General features: G+C 47.6%; 1 protein-coding gene across 1 annotated transcript in view; it reads left to right on the forward strand.

Annotated features, from left to right (window-relative positions):
* LOC144602129 (E3 ubiquitin-protein ligase RNF144B-like) overlaps window positions 1-19540 on the forward strand; it is an 83723-nt gene that overhangs the window by 48522 nt on the left and 15661 nt on the right. Inside the window, exons 4-5 of the mRNA XM_078414860.1 lie at window positions 10340-10400; window positions 14017-14227. Coding sequence (XP_078270986.1) covers window positions 10340-10400; window positions 14017-14227 — 272 coding nt within the window. The remainder of the gene's footprint in view (window positions 1-10339; window positions 10401-14016; window positions 14228-19540) is intronic.

Consider the following 19540-nt stretch of genomic DNA (forward strand, 5'->3'; position numbering starts at 1 on the left):
AGGTTAGGCCTTGATCATATCAGCCATGATCATATTGAATGGCGGTGCAGGCTCGAAGGGCCGAATGGCCTACTCCTGCACCTATTTTCTATGTTTCTACGTTTCTATGTTGACTGATGGGGGTGGCTCCCTGAAGTCCAGAACTGGGCTGGAGGACTCTTTTAAAGACCATTTTGAAACATGCTAATCTTATTTTGGTCACTATTGTCACTATACATGCACTGGTCCAGCTATCACTGACTCATGTGAGCTCCCTTCTGCACAAAAGCAGCACTTCTGTCTCACTGCTGAACTCCAGGGTATCACGCTTTAATATAAAGCTAATCACGCCTTGATGCAACTCATAAACATCTCTCTGTGTGGCGACGCTGACTAATGCTTTTTATATTCTCCTGTTTGGACAAAAAGGGGTTATTGTGGGAACTGAGCTGGTCCTCCCCCACGCCTACATTGAAATCTGCCAGATGTTGCAGCTGCATCCGAAGCAGGAAAAGATAAGGATCGCAATTGCCTGCTGCATTAGAGGAATAGGTCGGGTAAATCTCACAGTCTCTTGCCCAGACGATTCTGAAGCCTTATTCAGACTCCACAAAATGCCGGTGTGACTCAGCGGGTCAGGCAGAACGCGTGAGGCGCGTCAAGAATACGTGACATATAAGATTATTAAAGGGTTGGACACGTTAGAGGCAGGAAACATGTTCCCGATGTTGGGGGAGTCCAGAACCAGGGGCCGCAGTTTAAGAATAAGGGGTAGGCCATTTAGAATGGAGATGAGGTAAAACATTTTCAGTCAAGAGAGTTGTAAATCTGTGGAATTCTCTGCCTCAGAAGGCAGTGGAGGCCAATTCTCTAAATGCATTCAAAAGAGAGCTAGATAGAGCTCTTCAGAATAGTGGAGTCAGGGGGTGTGGGGAGAAGGCAGGAACAGGGTACTGATTGAGAATGATCAGCCATGATCACATTGAATGGTGGTGCTGGCTCGAAGGGCCGAATGGCCTCCTCCTGCACCTATTGTCTGTTGCCTATTGTCTATTGTGACGTTTCGGGTTGGAAGTTCCGACCCGAATCGTCACCTGTTCATTTTCTCCAGGGGTGCTGCCTGACCCGCTGAGTTACTCCAGCACTTCGTGTCTATCTTTGGTGTAAACCAGCATCTGCAGTTCCTTCTATGTTTCCTGCCCAACCATTTTCCTTGCCTTTTTTATCTCGCATTTAAATCGTGGCTTTAAATCATGGCTTTCTGCAGTCCATCACTCCAATCCCGGCAAGTGATTGGTTCGGTTTGTGGGTAGACACAAAATGCTGGAGTAACTCAGCAGGTCAGGCAACGTCTCAGGAGAGAAGGAATGGGTGACATTTTTGGGTCGCGACCCTTCTTCTCGACCCGAAACGTCACCCATTCCTTCTGTCCCGAAATGCTGCCTGACCCACTGAGTTACTCCAGCATTTTGTGTCTATCTTCGATTTAAACCAGCATCTGCAGTTTTTTTTCCTTTCACTGTACCTCGGTACATGTGACAATAATAAATCTAACCTTGGAATCCAGTTAAGTATTTGGTAGGATGTGTTATTTGTGGAGTCTGACCAGTCCTGTGACGTTATTGGGGGGTCTAGTGGCACTGCATCTACGTCCTTGAGGCCAGACTGCTGTCACTGGCCTCTCATGCCATATCCCACTAGATCTCGTTTGCATGTGTGGCATGCTGCTCGTTTCAAGTAACTCCTGCATCCCCCCCACCCCCACCCCCTCTCTCTCTGCCCCCTACTAGTCCCACTGTTCACATCCTTGTATCCCTGTCGTTAGCATAGCTTCCCCAGCCAACAATGGGCCATTGTGGGCTCCATCCTTCCTGAGCTCATCTATTGCCGGCCCTGATTTCAAGATTCAAGATAGCTTTATTGTCATCCAAATTGGACGAAATTCAGTCACCCACAGTCCAACAACAAAAGCATCAAAATAGGCATTAAAATTACACAACCCCCAAAACACACAAAAGAAACATCCATCAAGAAAACATCCATCACAGTGAGTCTCCTCCTCCAGTCCTCTCCTCACTGTGATGGAAGGCCACAATGTCTTTTCCCTTCTCCCGCTGTCCTCTCCCGCGGTCAGGTTGTTGTGGTTGCAGGCCACGCCGGACGGTCCGCAGCGGGCCGGCCCAAGGCGAGTCGCAGCCGCTCCCGCAGCCTCCGAAGACGGCCGGCTCCGCCGATAAGTCCGATCCGGGGCGGGCGAACACGCTGTCGCTGCCGCTGTTGCTGCACGTCGGGGCGGTCGTGGCTCCCGACATTGAAGCCCCCGCCCAGCAGAGAAATATCCCGCGGCCTATCTTAGGCCGCGCCGGACGGTGAAATGTCCGTGACCCAAGCCCCGCGATCCGGGGCGGGCGAACACGCTGCCGCTGCCGGAGCTCCTGATGTCGGCATCCACGCGGCCCGAGCCTAAGGTGAGTCGCAGCTGCTCCCGCAGCCTCCGAAGACGGCCGGCTCCGGTGATGGTAAGTCCGGTCCGCGGGCTCTGCGAACCGGAGTCCTGGAGGCCGACAGCTCCAGGAGTTGGGCCGATGGTAGGCCGCAGCAGGAACGGAGACACGGCCCAGAAAACAAAGGTCGGGTCTCCATTCGGAAGGGACACCTATTTACAATTTTACAGTTCCCCCCCTCCCCCCCACATACACACATAGTACACAAACACAAAAACACCACATCACAACTACAATTAAGACAAAAAAACAACAAAAACACAAAGACAAATGGACCGCAGGTGAGCCGCAGCTGCTATGGCAGCGCCGCCATTTTGTTCTGGCCTTCCCTATGTTTCTGAAGTCTGAACCGAAACGTCACCTGTTCCTTTTCTCCGGAGATGCTGCCTATCCCGCTGAGTTACTCCCGCATCTTGTGCCTGTCCTGAGTTTGATTTATTGCCACGTGTATTGAAGTACAGTGAAAAGCTTTTTTTGTTTTGTGCAGAAAGACTACACATGATTGCAATCAAGCTATCCACAGCGTAGAAATACAGGATAAAGGGAATAACATATAGTGCAAGGCAAAGTCTGATGTCCGAGGGTCTCCAATGAGGTTGATAGTAACTCAGGAACTCTAGTTGTTGATCGGATGATAGGCTTGTATACACTGGAATTTAGAAGGATGAGAGGGGATCTTATTAAAACATAGAAGATTATTAAGGGGTTGGACACGTTAGAGGCAGGAAACATGTTCCCAATATTGGGGGAGTCCAGAACCAGGGGCCGCAGTTTAAGAATAAGGGGTAGGCCATTTAGAACGGAGATGAGGAAAAACGTTTTCAGTCAGAGAGTTGTAAATCTGTGGAATTCACTGCCTCAGAAGGCAGTGGAGGCCAAGTCTCTGAATGCATTCAAGAGAGAACTCGATAGATCTCTTAAGGATAGCCGATTCAGGGAGTATGTGGAGAAGGCAGGAACGGGGTACTGATTGAGAATGATCAGCCATGATCACATTGAATGGTGGTGCTGGCTCGAAGGGCCGAATGGCCTACTCCTGCACCTATTGTCTATTGTCTATTGTGATTCAGTTGCCTGATGACAGCTGGGAAGAAACTGTTCCTGAATCTGGAGGTATGTGTGTTCACACTTCTGTACCTCTGGCTGAAGGGAGAGGGGAGAAGAGGGAGTGACTGGGATGAGACTGGTCCTTGATTATGCTGTTGGTCTTGCCGAGGCAGCATGAAGTGTGGACGGAGTCAATGGAAGGGAGGTTGTTTTGTGTGATGGTCTGTGATGCTTGAGTTCTTAATGGTACATAGCATCTTTTTTCATCTTGGAGCCATGAATCTCCCTTAGAGTCATAGAGCGATACAACGTGGAAACAGGTCCTACGGCCCAACTTGCCCACACCGGCCAACAATGTCCCAGCTACACTTGTCCCACGTGCCTCCGTTTGGTCCATAACCTTCCAAACCTGTTCTGTCCATGTCCCTTGTTGTGCAGTTCTTCAAACTCTCAGCTCCGGTCCGATTATTATTATTATTTTATTTTGCTTTCTGTCTTCGGGGGACAGAGCTAGGGCCGGGCTCGGCGGCTTCCCCACGTCTTTCTGCATCCGGCCGCACGGCACGGCAACCGGGTCTTTTCAGATGGGTTCCCGGTTCCCCTACGGGCGAACCAGCCCCGCTGTCAGGCGTGGCCGCGGCTCGCCGGGATCCTGTCCTGTTTGCTGAAAGTCATCTCATTCCGGTCACAAAGCTCCCTCAAGGTTTCCCTCGTGTGTTATTTGTGGTCCGGTCTCGACTAGGAATGCATTCACAAGCAGCTGATTTGTGATGCCTTTGGAGTCGATAAAGCCATGGGGCAAGAAAGAGTTAGATTTCGCTCTTCGGGCCTAAGGGAATCAAGGGATCTGGGGAAAAAGCCGGAATGGGGTACTGATCTTGGATGATCTTCTTAGGCCCCCTCGGTCATGGGTGGAATTCTCTGCCTCAGAAGGCAGTGGAGGCCAATTCTCTGAATGCATTCAAGAGAGAGCTGGATAGAGCTCTTAAGGATAGCGGAGTCAGGGGGTATGGGGAGAAGGCAGGAACGGGGTACTGATTGAGAATGATCAGCCATGATCACATTGAATGGCGGTGCTGGCTCGAAGGGCCGAATGGCCTACTCCTGCACCTATTGTCTATTGTCTATTGTCTACTAAAGTCTAAGGTAAACAAACTGGCTATGTATTGGGAAGCTTCAGCAAGTTTAACCAAATTCCAGTAAATTCAGCTCTTGTATGAAACAAATAAACACATTCATTAAACTGAATAATATCTTGAAGGAGAAAGTAATATCATGAGAGCCATTGGATATGCATATGTTAAGAAATATAAACTGGGTCATGGGATTTTTACAAATTTTATTGCTTGTAGGCTTTGCCAACTGTCTCGTATTAGCCGGGACATCCTGTATTTTGGGCTAAATTGGTTTGTCCTGTACAAGACTGCCCTTGTCCCGTATTGGGCCCGGGGGATGTTGTAGGCCCGGGGGGGCGCTGTAGGTCCCGACAGTTTAGATCCTGACACTCTAGGTTTCGGACATTTTAGCTCCGGACAGTCTCGGGCACCGCCTAACGGAGGTTGCGTAGCTACCTGCCTCCCGGCCCGGGCGGCCGCAATTGGTGAAGCGGAAGCACGTGGCCGCTGGCTGGGTGAGGTCACCTGGGGCGCAGGGCAGTGACATCACCTTGCCCCGTATTTGGGAGTGAGATAGTTGGCACACCTAAGAGATATGAACCAAGCGCAGGCAAGGGGGATTAGTGTCGCTGGGGAACCGGCTGGTTTGGGTGAGTTCGGCAGAAGGGCCTGTTTCCACACTGTATCGCTCTATGACTTGGCCAGACATCGCTGGAGATGGTGACTCATTGCTGCTACAACTTATGCCAAGTTCTGCACTGCACCAGATCCACCCTAATGTTCTGTCCGAAACCCGAGAAGCATATTGGTTTCTCTTGAACGTCAGAGAGTCTTCAGGCTCAGCTTTGAGGCTTCTAAACTCCAGGTGTTATGCAAACAGCGCTGGCAAAACTTTCAACCAAAACTTATATATTTTTAAAAACCTGAACAAGGTAAATATTGATAGGTATTTCCACATAGGATATGTTGCTGTTAATATGCAGGAAGGAACTGCTGATGTTGGTTTTACACCGAAGATAGATACGGAAGATAAAATGCTGGAGTAACTCAGCAGGTCAGGCAGCATCTCTGGAATAGGTGATGTTTTAGATGTCTACCAGAGATTGGTTTGCATATCTGTTGTGCTGCCTCAAATAAGAATGTCATTGTTCTGCTTCGGCACCTATGTCGACAAAACGCTCGTGGCTCTTGTCACTGCAAGTTATCTGGATCGTGTAGGGAGAATTGAGTTGTTGCAAATCTGAGAACAATAGATCACAAAGAACATTAGTGGGCGAATGGACTTGCTCTGTGAGCAGGCGTAGACACGAGGGGCAGAAGTGACCTTCTTCCATATGGCAAGGAAATGTGTTTTTGTTAGCTCTATGGAAAGAAAAGCTGTGCAACAGATTTAGATGTTGCTGGAACCACGCATGCAGTCCAGTTGTGCTTTCCTGCCTTCTGTGTTTAACCAGCGGTTTGACTCTGTGAAGATTGAGTAGGTTACTAAATGGGGGGGGGGGGGGGGGGGGGGGAAACCAGTGTAGGAGTAACTCGGTGTGGTCAGGCAACCTCCGGTGGGCGTGAGCAGACGGCGTTTTGCGTAGGGTCCCGACCCAAAACATCTGCCAGACCCGCCAAGTTACTCCAGCACTTTGTATTTTTCTTTGTAAACCGTCACCTGAAGTTATAGACAATAGACAATAGACAATAGGTGCAGGAGGAGGCCATTCGGCCCTTCGAGCCAGCACCGCCATTCAATGTGATCATGGCTGATCATTCTCAATCAGTACCCCGTTCCTGCCTTCTCCCCATACCCCCTGACTCCGCTATCCTTAAGAGCTCTATCTAGCTCTCTCTTGAATGCATGCAGAGAATTGGCCTCCACTGCCTTCTGAGGCAGAGAATTCCACAGATTCACAACTCTCTGACTGAAAAAGTTTTTCCTCATCTCAGTTCTAAATGGCCTACCCCTTATTCTTGAACTGTGGCCCCTTGTTCTGGACTCCCCCAACATTGGGAACATGTTTCCTGCCTCTAACGTGTCCAACCCCTTAATAATCTTATACGTTTCGATAAGATCTCCTCTCATCCTTCTAAATTCCAGTGTATACAAGCCTAGTCTACAAGGGCGGCACGGTAGCGCAGCGGTAGAGTTGCTGCTTTACAGCGAATGCAGCGCCGGAGACTCAGGTTCGATCCTGACTACGGGTGCTGCACTGTAAGGAGTTTGTACGTTCTCCCCGTGACCTGCGTGGGTTTTCTCCGAGATCTTCGGTTTCCTCCCACACTCCAAAGACGTACAGGTATGTAGGTTAATTGGCTGGGTAAATGTAAAAATTGTCCCTAGTGGGTGTAGGATAGTGTTAATGTACGGGGATCGCTGGGCGGCACGGACTTGGTGGGCCGAAAAGGCCTGTTTCCGGCTGTATGTATATGATATGATATGATATGATAGTCGCTCCAGTCTTTCAACATATGACAGTCCCGCCATTCCGGGAATTAACCTAGTAAACCTACGCTGCACGCCCTCAATAGCAAGAATATCCTTCCTCAAATTAGTTCCTTGAGGTGTCTCTACATTTCTAAATGGGATGACGGGGGAGGAAATTGAGGAGCTTTCCGTGAAATCAGAGGATTATATCTGGCAGTATTTATTTAAATATGTGTGACTACAATGGATGGAGGTGTTTAAAAAAGAAAAATCTATTACTCACTCACTTCAACAGGACACAACTAGACTCTAGACTTTAGTGATACAGTCCCTTTGGTTCATTGACCAGCAATCCCCATACACTAGTACTATCCTAAACACTAGGTGCAATTTACATTTATTTTTAACCAAAGCCAATGAACCCCAAGTGTGTGAAGGAGAGATATCAGCCATGATCACATTGAATGGCGGTGCTGGCTCGAAGGGCCGAATGGCCTACTCCTGCACCTATTGTCTATTGTCTATTGTCCTTCCTTCCTGCTGCCGTCAGATGCTTTTGTTGTTGGACTGTGGGTGACTGAATTTCGTCCAATTTGGATGACAATAAAGCTATCTTGAATCTTGAATCTTGAATCTTGAGACTGCACAATCTGCACACAGCACCCAGCAGACTAGTAAATAAAGACAATTATCTTTATTTTATTTATAATGAATGCTTATCTATTTTTGCTATCCACTTTGCTGCTGTAACCCTGCAAATTTCCCCCGTTGTGGGATGAATAAAGGATTATTGTTATTATTATTATTATTATTATTATTATTAACCTACAAACCTGCACGTCTTTGAAGTGTGGGGGGGTGGGGGGGAAATCGGAGCACCTACCCAGAGAAAATCCGTGGGGTCACAGGGAGAGCTTGCAAACTCCGCACAGACGACACCCATGGTCACGATCGAACGTGGGTCTCTGGCCTCTGTCAGGCAAGCAACTCTACCATTGCCTCACTGTGCCGCCCCTGTTGTAGAACCATTATAATTATAACATGATTGATTTGGTAGTGAGGTAACTTTGCATATGTTGCGCAATTTTCAAATTGCGGGGTAAGAAGTGGAGTTACAGGTTCTGCTGGTGGGAATGATGCTCCTGCCAACATCCTCTTTTCCCATCAGAATGAGTGCGTACGTGCTCAAAAAGACGCCAAAATGGCTCTGTCCCAGCTGTATGTATATAAGAAAATAACTGCAGATGCTGGTACAAATCGAAGGTATTTATTCACAAAATGCTGGAGTAACTCAGCAGGTCAGGCAGCATCTCGGGAGAGAAGGAATGGGCGACGTTTCGGGTCGAGACCCTTCTTCAGACTGATGTCAGGGGGGCGGGACAAAGGAAGGATATAGTCGGAGACAGGAAGATAGAGGGAGATCTGGGAAGGAGGAGGGGAAGAGAGGGACAGAGGAACTATCTAAAGTTGGAGAAGTCGATGTTCATACCGCTGGGCTGCAAGCTGCCCAGGCGAAATATGAGGTGCTGTTCCTCCAATTTCCGATGGGCCTCACTATGGCACTGGAGGAGGCCCATGACAGAAAGGTCAGACTGGGAATGGGAGGGGGAGTTGAAGTGCTCAGCCACCGGGAGATCAGTTTGGCCAACGCGGACCGAGCGCAGGTTGGACTGCCCCTAGCTGTGGTGGTTCTACCCACCCGTGACAGGGGAGAGGATGAGACAGCAAAGTATGGGGATGAGTGGCCCACTTTCATTTAATAAGTGTCTATTTTCTCAGCACAGATATGCCCCTTTTTGTTGAATTCTCAATTACAAATTCTAATGTAAAATCAGTAAATCAGTTTAGTTTATTGTCACGTGTACCGAGCGAGGTACATTGAAAAGCTTTTGTTGTGTGCTAACCAGTCAGTGAAAAGACAATACATAATTGCAATCAAGACATTTGCAGTACATGATAAGGGAGTAACGTTTAGCGCAAGGTAAAGCCAGTACAATCTTTACTGGCTTTACCAGCCAGTAAACTAGACTTCTCTCTAGTTGTGGTAGGATGACTCAGTTGCCTGATAACAGCTGGGAAGAAACTGTCCCTGAATCTGGAGGTGTGCGTTTTTACATTTCTATACCTTTTGCCCGATGGGAGAGGGGAGAAGAGGGAGTGGCCAGGCTGCGACTCGTCCTTGATTGTGTTGCTGGCCTTGCCGAGGCGTCGTGAGGTGTAAATGGAGTCGATGGAAGGGAGGTTGGTTTGCGTGATGGTCTAGGCTGCGTCCACAATCCTCTGCATTTTCTTGCGTTCTTGGATGGTGCTGTTACCCAAACCAAGCTGTGATGCATCCTGATAAAATGCTTTCTATAGCGTATCTGTAGAAATTAGTGAGAGTTATTGGGCACATGCCGAGATTCCTAAGCCTTCTAAGAAAGTAGAGGCGTTGGTGTGCTTTCTCGGTCGCTGCTTCTACATGAGTGGTCCAGGAGAAGTTGTTGGTGATATTGACTCCTCGGAGATTGAAGTCTAGAGTTATTTACAGCGGTATTGCACGTTCTAATTGACCTTACCTTTTCCACCGATAGATACAGATATCAATAGAGCAAAACGATCATATTACCCTGGGTAATTTGGTAAACATACATTAGATAGAAATATAGAAACATAGAAAATAGGTGCAGGAGGAGGCTATTCGGCCCTTCGAGCCAGCACCGCCATTCATTGTAATCATGGCTGATCGTCCACAAGTCCAAGATGTCCAAGATGAGAAGAAAGGAACTGCAGATGCTGGTTTATACCGAATGAAAGGAACTACAGTATGAAGAAAGGTCCTGAAATGAAATGGGAGTCTAAAGAAGGGTCCCGTCCCGAAAAGTGAGCCATCCTTTTTCTCCAGAGATCTTGCCTGACCCGTAGTGTTACTCCAGCAGTGGAGGCCAATCCTCTGAATGCATTCAAGAGAGAGCTAGATAGAGCTCTTAAGGATAGCGGAGTCAGGGGGTATGGGGAGAAGGCAGGAACGGGGTACTGATTGAGAATGATCAGCCATGATCACATCGAATGGTGGTGCTGGCTCGAAGGGCCAAATGGCCTCCTCCTGCACCTATTGTCTATTCTCTATTGTCTATTGTCTAAAATTGAATTTCACTGCATCTAGGTACATGTGACAAAGTACCATTGGAATCAGCTGTTGTGTTTAAGGGCATTTGAGTTAAATGTATGTCTCATCTTTTTTAATTTAAAAGTAAATGCCTTTGGTTCTTGTTTAATTCGTTTTGTTTAATTTGTTTCAGATTGCTTGTTTGGTTCCAGCCGACCTGCTTCAGTTGTATCAGCAACTGAAATTTGATCGAGGTGTGCAATATTTTTTTAATATGTTAAAGAGCTCTCCTTGGCTGCTTGCTCACTGGGGAGTTGACTACTTTGGACTCTGTCCTCTTTCGCCTATTGATTGGGTCAACTAAGACTGGCATTGATCAAATTGTTTTGGTTTTTTTAAATTTTCCATTTTTAACATAGAAAATAGGTGCAGGAGGAGGCCATTTGGCCCTTCGAGCCAGCACCGCCATTCATTGTGATCATGGCTGATCATCCACAATCAGTAACCCGTTCAATAGACAATAGACAATAGGTGCAGGAGGAGGCCATTCGGCCCTTCGAGCCAGCACCGCCATTCAATGTGATCATAGCTGATCATTCACAATCAGTACCCCGTTCCTGCCTTCTCCCCATACCCCCTGACTCCGCTATCCTTAAGAGCTCTATCTAGCTCTCTCTTGAATGCATTCAGAGAATTGGCCTCCACTGCCCTCTGAGGCAGAGAATTCCACAGATTCACAACTCTCTGACTGAAAAAGTTTTTCCTCATCTCAGTTCTAAATGGCCTACCCCTTATTCTTAAACTGTGGCCCCTTGTTCTGGACTCCCCCCAACATTGGGAACATGTTTCCTGCCTCTAACGTGTCCAACCCCTTAATAATCTGGTGCCTGCAGTTTGGGCTACGACCTCGCTTTATGTGGCCACTAACCATGTATGACATCACCCTCACAAGAGTTGAGAAGATGGAAAGAACAATCAGCTCTTTTGTGAGAAAGTGGTTAGGTGTTCCTCGATGCCTGAGCAACGTAGGCCTGTACAGTCAGGGGTACTTCAGCTGCCTCTCTCTAGCCCCAACATTCCATTGGCTTTCTTCACTGCCTGCTGTACCTGCATGCTTCCTTTCAGTGACTCATCCACAATCAGTAACCCGTTCCTGCCTTCTCCCCATTTCCCTTGATTCCACTAGCCCCTAGAGCTCTATCTAACTCTCTTTTAAAATTCATCCAGTGAATTGGCCTCCACTGCCCTCTGTGGCAGGAAACATCTGCCGAGGCGGTTAATTGAATCTGGCTTGCTTGTGCTTTGCTTCCTTCCTTTAGTTTAGTTTCAGTTTAGAGATGCAGCACGAAAACAGGCCCTTCGACCCACCGAGTCCACGCCAACCAGCGATCCACACACACACTAACACTGTCCTACATCCTCGAGGGACATTTTACATTTCTACCAAGCCAATTAATCTACAAGCCTGCATGTCCTCTTTGCTCAAATTTTCCTTTTGGGAGATTTTTCTGCACACAATTTATTAACTTGTTTCTGTTGGAAACTGATAATGTGACGTGTGTCAGGAAAGGGGTCCCTTTTCAAACACTGCTATCTGCAAGGATTGGGCTGTGATTTTTGCGGGCAGTACAAAATTCAATCTTGTCTGATTTCTACTGCAGTCATGAGAGCGAATTGAATCGCCTTGCTTCTTTTGCATGCACTTGGTCCTATTGACTTGTTCTGCTCCCAACAGCAAAATATTTTACACCACGTGAATCCTGTCACAATAGACAATAGACAATAGGTGCAGGAGGAGGCCATTCGGCCCTTCGAGCCAGCACCGCCATTCAATGTGATCATGGCTGATCATTCTCAATCAGTACCCCGTTCCTGCCTTCTCCCCATACCCCCTGACTCCGCTATCCTTAAGAGCTCTATCTAGCTCTCTCTTGAATGCATTCAGAGAATTGGCCTCCACTGCCTTCTGAGGCAGAGAATTCCACAGATTCACAACTCTCTGACTGAAAAAGTTTTTCCTATCTCAGTTCTAAATGGCCTACCCCTTATTCTTAAACTGTGGCCCCTTGTTCTGGACTCCCCCAACATTGGGAACATGTTTCCTGCCTCTAACGTGTCCAACCCCTTAATAATCTTATACATTTCGATAAGATCTCCTCTCATCCTTCTAAATTCCAGTGAATACATGCCTAGTCGCTCCAGTCTTTCAACATATGATAGTCCCGCCATTCCGGGAATTAACCTAGTAAACCTTCGCTGCACGCCCTCAATAGCAAGAATATCCTTCCTCAAATTTGGAGACCAAAACTGCACACAGTCCTCCAGGTGTGGTCTCTCTAGGGCCCTGTACAACTGCAGAAGGACCTCTTTGCTCCTATACTCAACTCCTCTTGTTATGAAGGCCAACATTCCATTGGCTTTCTTCACATCGCAGTCTCTGTCCAAAATATTTAATCTGCTGAAGAAAAGCTCTGCCCTAGATCTGGTCCCTTAAAGGCAATGAGGTGAAGCTATGTCCTGTTTGTCCCATCTCTGCCTTTCAATCGTGGATGTAGACTTTTGATGTACAACCAGGGGCGGCACAGTGGCATAGCGGTGAGGTTGTTGCCTTGCAGAGCCTGGGGTCGATCCTGACTACGGGTGCTGTCAGTACGGAGCTTGTACGTTTTCCATGAGACCGGGCGGGTGCTCCGGTTTCCTCCCACACTCCAAAGACGTGCAGGTTTGTAGGTTAATTGGCTTTGGTAAAAATTGTAAATTGTTCCTCGTGTGTAGGGTAGTGTCAGTGTGTGGGGATCGCTGGTCAGTGATCGGACTCGGTGGGCCAAAGGGCCTGGTTCCATGCTGTATCTCTAAACTAAAACTAAACTAAACCTTTATTCTGCCATTGAGACTCTTTCTGGGTATATAATTTGCCTATCTCAGGAGATCACTGTGATAATGATTCCATTAAGGTTCGAGTCACAGAGGCATAGAGTGATACAGTGTGGAAACAGGTCCTTCAGCCCAACTCGCCCACACTGGCCAACAATGTCTCAGCTACCTTAGTCCCACTTGCCTGCGCTTGGTCCATAACCCTCCAAACCTGTCAATAGACAATAGGTGCAGGAGTAGGCCATTCGGCCCTTCGAGCCAGCACCACCATTCAATGTGATCATGGCTGATCATTCTCAATCAGTACCCCGTTGCTGCCTTCTCCCCATACCCCCCTGACTCAGCTATCCTTAAGAGCTCTCTCTTGAATGCATGTCCTATCCATGTACCTGTCCAAAACATGTTAATGGAAGGAAAAGCTTCTGCACCTTTGATTTTGTTGTTTTTCTACCTTCTCAAGAAGTTCTAGATCATAACTTCATAGAATATAAGGGAGATTTCTTTGTTAATAGATCTTTCCATCATCTTCATTCCCATTCCTCTCAAAATATATACCCCATTTGTTTTTGGAGGAAGGTTATAAGGAATAGGAGTAGAATTAGACAATCCGGCCCACGAAGTCTACTCTGCCATTCAATCATGGCTGATCCATAGCTCTCCCTCCTAACCCCATTCTCCTGCCTACTCCCCACAGCCCCTGACACCCGTACTAATCAAGAATCTATCAATCTCCGCTTTTACAATATCCTTTAACTTGGCCGTCTGTGACAATGAATTTGCCACCTTCTGACTAAAGAAAATCTTCCTCATCTCCTTCCTAAAGGTACGTCCTTTTATTCTGAGACTGTGGCCTCTGGTCCTAGACTCTCCCACTAGTGGAAACATAGTCTACACACCCACTCTATCCAGGTCCTATCACTATCCGGGAACTTAATTGTTGCACTCGATTACCAAAAGTAATAAGAATTTTATGACTTATTTCTCTTTTATTTACAGAGATCCATTTGGACCCCTCCAGGACAAGGTGCCCCAAGGTTCTGTGTCAGGCTGTGTGCCAGATTGAAGGGGGCGATTCTCACCAGGCTGTGCCAGTTCGATGCCCGTCTTGTCACCTACAGTTTTGTTCCACCTGCAAAGAGAGTTGGCATTCAGGCCAAGCTTGTCAGGACAGCCAGCCCTTCAAGCTCTCAAAAGGAACTGATGATGGGTAAGAATGACCAAACCTCAAAATAGTCACCTTGTTGACCTGAGCAGAAAAAAGATGTGCCTTTTAGAATGGAGATGAGGTAGAATTGAAGGGCGGGACCTGCACATTAAATGGTAGGCCTCTGGGGTAGTGTTGTGGAGCAGAGGGGTCTAGGAGAACAGGTGCATGGTTCCTTGAAGGGCGAGTCGCAGGTGGATAAGATGGTCAAAAAGGATTTTGGCACATTGGCCTTCATCAGTCAGAGTATTGAGTATAGAAGTTGGGAGGTCATGTTGCAGTTATATGAGACGTTGGTGAGACCACATTTAGAATATTGTGTTCAGTTCTGGGCACCGTGTTAAAGGCAAGATATTGTCAAGCTTGAAAGGGGTCAGAAAAGATTTACGAGGATGTTGCCAGGGCTGGAGGGTGTGAGCTATAGGGAGAGGTTGAGTGGGCTGGGTCTCTATTCCTTGGAGCGCAGGAGGATGAGGGGTGATCTTATAGAGGTGTATAAGATCATGAGAGGAATAGATCGGGTAGATGCACGGAGTCTCTTGCCCAGGGTAGGGGAATCGAGGAGCAGAGGACATAGGTTCAAGATGAAGGGGAAAAGATTTAACAGGAATCCGAGGGGTAACTTTTTCACACAAAGGGTGGTGGGTGTATGGAACAAGCTGCCAGAGGAGGTAGTTGAGGCTGGGACTATCCCATCATTTATCATATCATATCATATCATATCATATATATACAGCCGGAAACAGGCCTTTTCGGCCCACCAAGTCTGTGCCGCCCAGCGATCCCCGCACATTAACACTATCCTACACCCACTAGGGACAATTTTTACATTTACCCAGCCAATTAACCTACATACCTGTACGTCTTTGGAGTACAGTTTAAGAAACAGTTAGGCAGGTACACAGATACAGTATCCAAGTCCAAGGCGTAGCTATGGGCACCCGTGTGGACCTTAGCTATGCATGGCTCTTTGAAGTTTACATCGAACAATAACTGTTCCAGGCATACACTGACCCTAAACCCGAACTTTATCTCCGTTGCATTGATGACTGCATTGGTGCTACCTCTTGTACACGTGCAGAACTCATGGACTTCCATCAACTTCACCACCAATTTTCATCCTGCACTCAAATTTACTTGGACCATCTCCGTCACCTCCCTCCCCTTTCTTGATCTCACAGTTTCCATCGTGGGAAATAGACTATTGACTGACGTCTATTACAAACCCACTGACTCCCACAACTATCTCGTCTCCACTTCTTCCCACCCTGCTTTCTGCAAAGACTCTATCCCCTACTCCCAATTCCTCCGTCTACGCCGCATCTGCGTCCAAGATGAGATGTTCCATACTAGAACATCCGAGATGTCCTCATTCTTTAGGGATCAGGGGCTCCCCTCTCCCGTCATAGATGAGGCCCTCACTCGTGTCTCCTCGGTACCCAGCAGCTCCGCCCTTGCTCCCCCTCCCTCTAGATGCAACAGAGACAGAGTCCCCCTAGTCCTCACCTTCCACCCCATCAGCCGTCGCATCCAACACATAATCCTCCGAAATTTCCGCCGCCTCCAACGGGACCCCACCACCAGCCACATTTTCCCATCTCCATCCCTTCCCGCCTTCTGCAGAGACCGTTCCCTCCGCAACTCCCTGGTTAACTCATCCCTTCCCACCCAAACCACCCCCTCCCCAGGTACCTTCCCCTGCAACCGCAGAAGATACGACACCTGTCGCTATACGTCCTCCCTCGACTCCGTCCAGGGACCCCAACATTCCTTTCAGGTCAGGCAGAGTTTCATTTGCACCTCCTCCAACCTCATCTACTGTTTCCGTTGTTCAAGATGTGGACTCTTATACATCGAGACCAAACGCAGACTGGGCGATCGTTTCGCGGAACACCCTTGTCAGCCTGCCTGAACTTACCTGATGTGGTTGCTAAACACTTTAATTCTCTTTCCCATTCCTACACTGACCCTAAGTCTCCTCCATTGTCAGAGTGAGGCTAAACGCAAGTTGGAGGAACAGCATCTCATATTTTGCTTGGGCAGCTTACAGCCCAGTGGTATGAATATTGATTTCTCTTACTTACTTCAGGTAGCCCCGGCATTCCCTCTCTCTCTCTATCCCTCCCTCACACAAGTCGCACTAGCTTCTCATTTTCACTCTACAAACAACCTGTTTCCTTTAGCATTGTTACTTTTTTGCACATCTTTCGTTCATTGTTCTTTATCTCTCCACATCACCGTCTATATCTCTCGTTTCCCTAATCCCCGACCAGTCTGAAGAAGGGTCTCGGCCCAAAACGTCACCCATTCCTTCTCTCCAGAGATGCTGCCCGTCCCGCTGAGTAACTCCAGCTTTTTGTGTCTGTCTCAGGTACACAGATAGGACAGGTTTGGAGGAATATGGAGCGAGCGAGGGCAAGTGGGACTAGTGTAGCTGGGACATTGTTGGCCGGTATGGGCAAGTTGGGCCGAAGGGCCTGTTTCCACACTGTATCACTCTCTGCCTTCTTCCTCTTTCATGTCCATCATCTATGTTTCAAATGTTCCGCCGGGCTCTTGCACAGTGGGCAGCCTTCTCGTTTGCCACCGCTGAGTTAGATAGAGCTCTAGGTGCTAGTGGAATCAAGGGATATGGGGAGAAGGCAGGCACGGGGTATTGATTGTGGACGATCAGCCATGATCACAATGAATGGCGGTGCGGCTGGAAGGGCCGAATGGCCTCCTCCTGCACCTATTTTCTAACTTCCAGGCAGCATTGTTCACCAAGAAGTGGGCATCTTAGTAGGTGTGGCATGGATTGTACAGATGTTCCACATTCACGCTCTGTGTCTGCCGCATCTGCTCATATTGGTCTTGCATCGGCCTATCCCCTGTACGAAGCCTATTGAGGGGCTTCCAGGTCTTCCAGTCACACCTGTGACCAGGTGGCAGCTGTTCCTTGGTTGGGATTGGCATCTTTTCATGGTGGTGGTTTACACAGCGTTTCTTTTCCCACAAGGCTAGTCTGGTTGCTTGAGGAGACGGTGACAGTGGCTGGACTGTGTGAAGGAAGCTCTTCCTCGACCTCAGGCGGTTTGGGGCTGGGTGATGGGAGTGACAGGGATGGCGGGTCTATGACTAATTTATTTAGCCAGAAGATGGTGAATCTGTGGAATTCATTGCCACAGATGGCAATTGACAATAGACAATAGACAATAGGTGCAGGAGTAGGCCATTTGGCCCTTACTCTTAAACTGTGGCCCCTGGTTCTGGACTCCCCCAACATTGGGAACATGTTTCCTGCCTCTAACGTGTCCAACCCCTTAATCATCTTATATGTTTCGATAAGATCCCCTCTCATCCTTCTAAATTCCAGTGTATACAAGCCTAGCCACTCCAGTCTTTCAACATAGGACAGTCCCGCCATTCTGGGAATTAACCTAGTAAACCTAAGCTGCACGCCCTCAATAGCAAGAATATCCTTCCTCAAATTTGGAGACCAAAATTGCACATAGTACTCCAGGTGCAGTCTCACTAGGGCCCTGTACAACTGCAGAAGGACCTCTTTGCTCCTATACTCAACTCCTCTTGTTATGAAGGCCAACTTCCATTGGCTTTCTTCACTGCCTGCTGTACCTGCATGCTTCCTTTCAGTGACTGATGCACTAGGACACCCAGATCTCATTGTATGTCCCCTTTTTCTAACTTGACACCATTCAGATAATAATCTGCCTTTCTATTCTTGGCGGTGGAGCCCAAGTCATTGGGTTTTGTTAAAGTGGAGATTGATGAATTATTCTTGATTAGTTAGGGCGTCAAAGGTTACGGGGAGAAGTCTGGAGAATGGGGTTGAGAGGGAAAAATAGATCAACCATAATCGAGTGGCGGAGTAGACTTTGGGCCAAATGGCCTAATTCTGCTCTTGTTGCTCATGATCTTACAGTATTTCCATGTGAACTCATTACTAAAGCTGCCTTATGTGAGACCCACCCATAGATGTAACAACAAGAGCAGTATGATTTACAACAGAGGCACGCCCTATGACTTCATGTATCACACCTCAGGCTTCTCTGGGCACGTATATGTATCAGATGAGTATAAATAAACACTGGGAATTCATTCAACAGTTCTCAGTCATGTCGAGTTCTAATTTGTTCAGGAAAACAGTGTGTGTTTGTACATTTCAAAGGAGATCAATGTGCTTCGCATGCAAGGAATTCAATGGAAATTACAAAATAGATTTAACCCATCCAGGCCAATCAGTTCATGATCACTCAATTGGATGTGCTCTTGTCTCTTCCACACTGAAGTGCGGTAACTACCATAAAGGGAATATGATGTTTAGACTGGTTTAGCTTAGAGATACAGCGCGATAACAGGCGTTTGGCCCACCAACCAGCGATCCCTGCACATTAACATTGCCCTGCACACACTAGGGACAATTTTACATTTATACCAAGCCAATTAACCAACAAACCTGTATGTCTGACATGTGGGTGGAAACCGAAGATCTCGAAGAAAACCCACGCGGTCACGGGGAGAACGTACAAACTCCGTCCAGACAGTAACCATAGTCAGGGTCGAACCCGGGTCTTTGGCACTGTAGGGCGGGAACTCTACCGCTACGCCACCATGCCACCCTATTGTTTATTTTCCTCGGTGGTAAGAAGCCACGTACTGCAATGAGATAAATGGCCAGTCTATCTTATTACTCGGTGGGAACAAGGAACTACAAATGCCGTTTTACACAAAAGAACACAAAGTGCTGAAGTAACTCATCGGGTCAGCTACAAAATTGACCCAGGAATTAGATTGACTCCACCCCTGAGTCCTTTGACCATTTAGTTATGTCACAGCTTATTTCTACTATTAATGTGTAGGAAAGAAAACTGCAGGTGCTGGTTTAAATCGAAGGTAGACACAAAATGCTGGAGTAACTCAGCGGGTCAGGCAGCATCTCTGGAGAGAAGGAATGGGTGACGTTTCGGGTCAAAACCCTTCTTCAGACTGAAGAAGGGTCTCGACTTGAAACGTCACCCATTCCTTCTCAGACTGAAGAAGGGTCTCGACTTGAAACATCAACCATTCCTTCTCTCCAGAGATGCTGCCTGACCCGCTGAGTTACTCCAGCATTTTGTGTCTATACTATTAATGTTATTACTTAAAGAAGGAAACAAAACCCCCAGATGCTGACAATGTGAAAGAGAAAATGTTAGAAACATTAGCAAGCCAGGCAACATCCGTGGAAAGAGAAATTGGATTAGATTTCAGGCCTGGGACATGGTGAGAGGTTCCAGCATTTTCTGTTTTAATTTCAGTTTTCAGTTTAGTTTATTG

Source organism: Rhinoraja longicauda, chromosome 2 (assembly GCF_053455715.1).
Source record: "Rhinoraja longicauda isolate Sanriku21f chromosome 2, sRhiLon1.1, whole genome shotgun sequence".
NCBI classification, from domain to species: domain Eukaryota; kingdom Metazoa; phylum Chordata; class Chondrichthyes; order Rajiformes; family Arhynchobatidae; genus Rhinoraja; species Rhinoraja longicauda.